At 27.7% G+C, this 3,860-nt stretch overlaps 1 protein-coding gene across 8 annotated transcripts in view; it reads left to right on the plus strand.

Moving 5' to 3' along the window:
• The window catches only part of LOC106475102 (Bardet-Biedl syndrome 4 protein-like), a 66,570-nt gene extending 63,261 nt beyond the window's left edge, over window positions 1–3,309 (plus strand). For all 8 annotated transcript variants that reach the window (XM_022380313.1, XM_022380317.1, XM_022380325.1 and 5 more), the window contains 2 exons: window positions 446–587; window positions 1,242–3,309. In XM_022380313.1, the coding sequence (XP_022236021.1) occupies window positions 446–587; window positions 1,242–1,397 (298 nt within the window). In that variant the 3' untranslated portion in view covers window positions 1,398–3,309. The remainder of the gene's footprint in view (window positions 1–445; window positions 588–1,241) is intronic.
• Window positions 3,310–3,860: the final 551 nt, after the last annotated feature.

Raw genomic sequence — 3,860 nt, forward strand, 5'->3', positions numbered from 1 at the left:
CTTGTAGGCTTGAAAACATGATAATCTTTGCATTTTGATTCAACTTGTTTCTGTACTTTTTTGGTGATCCCTATTCCCTTTTTTAAATTAACAATTTTTAATTACCTTGTTAAATATAATGATAAGATAAAATTCTAAAAACTTTTAAGCTCTGGCAAAATTAGTTTAAATAGTTTGAAAAACTGATTCTTTCTTCATACTTTTCCATATGTCAGTTATTAAGTAAAATGAAACTTACTGATATTTATTTCAGATTATAGTGATAATACTTTTTGGAAGTATAAAAAATATTTGTAATATTAATGTAATGTGTTTCTGACCTTGTGCAATGAGTTTTTTTATGTTATGTAAATACAGTTGGAAATACTATACGTGAATTGTTTTGAATATTTGTTGATTTTTTTTTTTCATAAAAGTGAAATTTCACTTTATTACTTTTTTTCAGAAGTGACCCACTTATTTCATTGAACTATGGTATATTCTTGTATAATCTTGGCAATGAAAGTGAGGCAACAGAACAAATTAAGCAGTTTGAACAACGTTGGCTAAAACTACAAAAAGCTGGAAACCTGGAAGCAGATCCAACCGTAAGTGGTTAACCCTTTTTTGGGGTGAATTTCCGTTATAGAAAAGAAAACGTTTTTAGAACTTAAACTAAGTAAATGAACCATAGGAATACAGGATCGTGTAATTTTATTGTTATATTTTAGCTCTTAATGATTGCAGAATAATTCTAAAAACCTAGTACCTCTAGAAACTACAGATATTAAAAAGAAAGTATACAGGCTAACAAATCTCTTATTATGTATCGTTCTGTTAAAAATTGCAAGGGCTACATGCATGGTGTAACAAAGATGAACAAGTCAACTAATAAGTGGAAACTAAGCTTTGAATAGCTATTACAACAGTCAAAAGTTCATTCTTAGGGTTTAGTTGTATAGATGTTAATACAGTTATAAGTACTATCTAATTCTTTATTGTCATAGTGTGAAATATTTTTAGATGCCTTGGATATCTTTAAAACCATTGTTCAATCTTATCACTTGGCTGTTTGCAAAAGTGCTGTGAACTTCATTCAAATATTTTAACCCTTTGTTTTTGCACATTTTGAATTGACCTTTGTTTCACTGAGTAAAAGTAATAGAAGACAACTTTCTATTTGTCTTCAGTAAGCTTCTTTGTATATATATAAATAAGACACAGTACATTTATGAATTACAGAATGTTTTCTATGATTTCAGGTTATTCAATCAGCTAGTAAGTTGGCTGAGCTCCTTCAGATTACAGATCGTCCTGTGTGGCGATACGATGCAACACAACCGGCTCTTGACCAGACTAATGCTCCTCCATTATCAGAAGAAAATTCTGTTGATGCAGATAATGGTGAAGAGAAATAAACACTTTTCATGTATAGAATTGTGTTAAGCAACTAAGATATAATTATAATTTCTTAGAATGTTTAACATTATTACCTAAGGTTTTCAAATCACAGTATCATTACAAACTATAAGCACTAAATATTTTTTTAAAGTAAAAAAAATGGTTCATTAATCAAAAAGAATGATTATTTTAACCTTTTATGTTTATTGTTTATAAATGTTATTAAAATTTATAGAAAATATGCTGTGATATGACAATAATGTATTTTGATCTTTAATTTTAACAACTGTTTCAGAAGTCTGAACATGATTAATCAACAAAATAAAGTGTGAATGTAGTAGATTTGTTATGACAGACATTTCTTTGATATTGGATAACATATCATGTTAGATTAAAATATCTTGTAAAATATTTGTCACACCCACTTTGCTGCACATTTCACGTTATGATGATTAATATTCATTGTGAAAGTAGGTCTACAGATATAACATGCTTATTGTATTACTCACTAAGAGAGTGGTTTGATTCTTACTAAATTTGTTTATGTGCAGACATAAGAAGTTCAGTAGTAGAGGTTCATAAGTTGATAAGATATAAAAGAGATTGATATGAAATCTCTGTTAATTACAGGGTCCATGGAGGCTTGTAAAAAATTAGAGAACTTGATTTCACATATGTAATTTTACTGAAACCAAAAAGAGATATACAAAACAAAAATTAAAAATCTGATTCTGTCAACTGTTAAGCCACACCACAATCAATTGTATGTTAAGCACCCTCTAACTTATATAATTTTGAAATTAAATGCATTGTTGATGAATTCATTACAGAGGTTTTTATGATGATGATAATTTTGCTGTTATATTGTCATTTTACTTTTTAGCAATTAAATGAAAACTGTTTATTGCCAGTAGAGGCTTCATTTATTGAGTTAAAAAAGTTTTGTAAATAATATTTTTAAATTTTATGTTTGGAAGATTTATTTTTTGCTGGGTTATGAAGCACAAAATGTATTTGAATGTTTAAAAATATACTTTTGTTTATTTGTAAGAAAGTTAACCTTTCTAACTAGGACTTGCAGTTTACTTAATAAAGCTTCTCAAAATCTGCCCTTGAAATTGAATGTGTTACTTTTACTTAATAATGGAAAAGCACAACAACAACAATTGATCAGATTTTATTATTACACATACAAAGTACTTAGATCCTGAAGCTATACAACAAGAGGTACTTGTGGCAAGACACTTCATCAAATATACTCAAAATCTGTTACTGGTATAACTGACGTAATTAATAATGTGTACCTCTTTCCAAAACGGAAGCTTCTTGGCAGCTCAGCAGGAAGTATGAGGGCTTATCACACTCAAAATGTGGTTTTGCTACAAATAATGGGCAAAGCACAGATAGCTCAATGTGCTGCTTTGTGCTAGTCATCAAACCAAGCAAAATATGGTCATTGCTTAACCAAATAAAACACAAATGACCTTTAAAAGTGTTTGAATGTGCATATTTAGATGCAGTATTAATACTGATGCATTAGAAACAATATTTCTGTGTATTAGATCCATCCAAAAAATATCCATTAAATGTAGAAAAATAGTATTTATTGTACTAGGACATCAAAGTATATATATGCACCAGTTCAGTTTAAGATTAGTACATTTCTTATAATAGTTGCTGTATTGAAGAATTATAGCGTGTAAAGATTTGCTTGGAATATGCCAGTATATGCAAAAGTGATGTTTAAAATAATGTTTTTTCTAACTGGTATTATATGCACATGATTGTGCTTGTCCAAGTAAAAATATATTTGCTGATTTGTTCTACAACTCAATTTAACATTTAACACTTTAGCATAAAAGTGCCACGTGATGATATTTGTTTTGTAATAACAGAAATACCATATAAATTAAGAGAGACTAATTTAACTAGTTTTTTGTTTTAAAATGTTATTTTATATACTATTTTGTTTTTAAAATATTTATTCAATAATTTCATATTAGTGCTAAGTATTACATTTTTTTGTGCTTTTGCATAAGTGTTTCATCCACACAAATATGATATTACTCATTTATAATAATATTATTTGAGTTGTGATTGTGTTTCAAAGCAACTGTCAGTAAGTAGACTCTAAAAAAAATTTTTGATAAGTCAATAAAACATTTTAAATATGGAGAATTTTCCTGTATGTTTACATACATATAATAAGGCTTAGTTACTATGTTTTTGCGTGACCTTACATAAATGTTTGTAAAATAATCCTTTTCATAAAATATGATCATTATTTTTGTAACCATTCATGTATTAAAGTATCACCAGTATGATTTATTATGTTTACAGTCCTACTTTTGTTAAAGAGATGAATGGTTAGAAGTATTTTTCTTGTAACTATACAGATGGACTAAAAACTAATTTTCCACAAAATATACTCTGGGAGTTTTTGTTTCTTAATCCAATACCTAAACAAGAAATTTATTATA

Source organism: Limulus polyphemus, unplaced genomic scaffold (assembly GCF_000517525.1).
Source record: "Limulus polyphemus unplaced genomic scaffold, Limulus_polyphemus-2.1.2 Scaffold144, whole genome shotgun sequence".
NCBI classification, from domain to species: domain Eukaryota; kingdom Metazoa; phylum Arthropoda; class Merostomata; order Xiphosura; family Limulidae; genus Limulus; species Limulus polyphemus.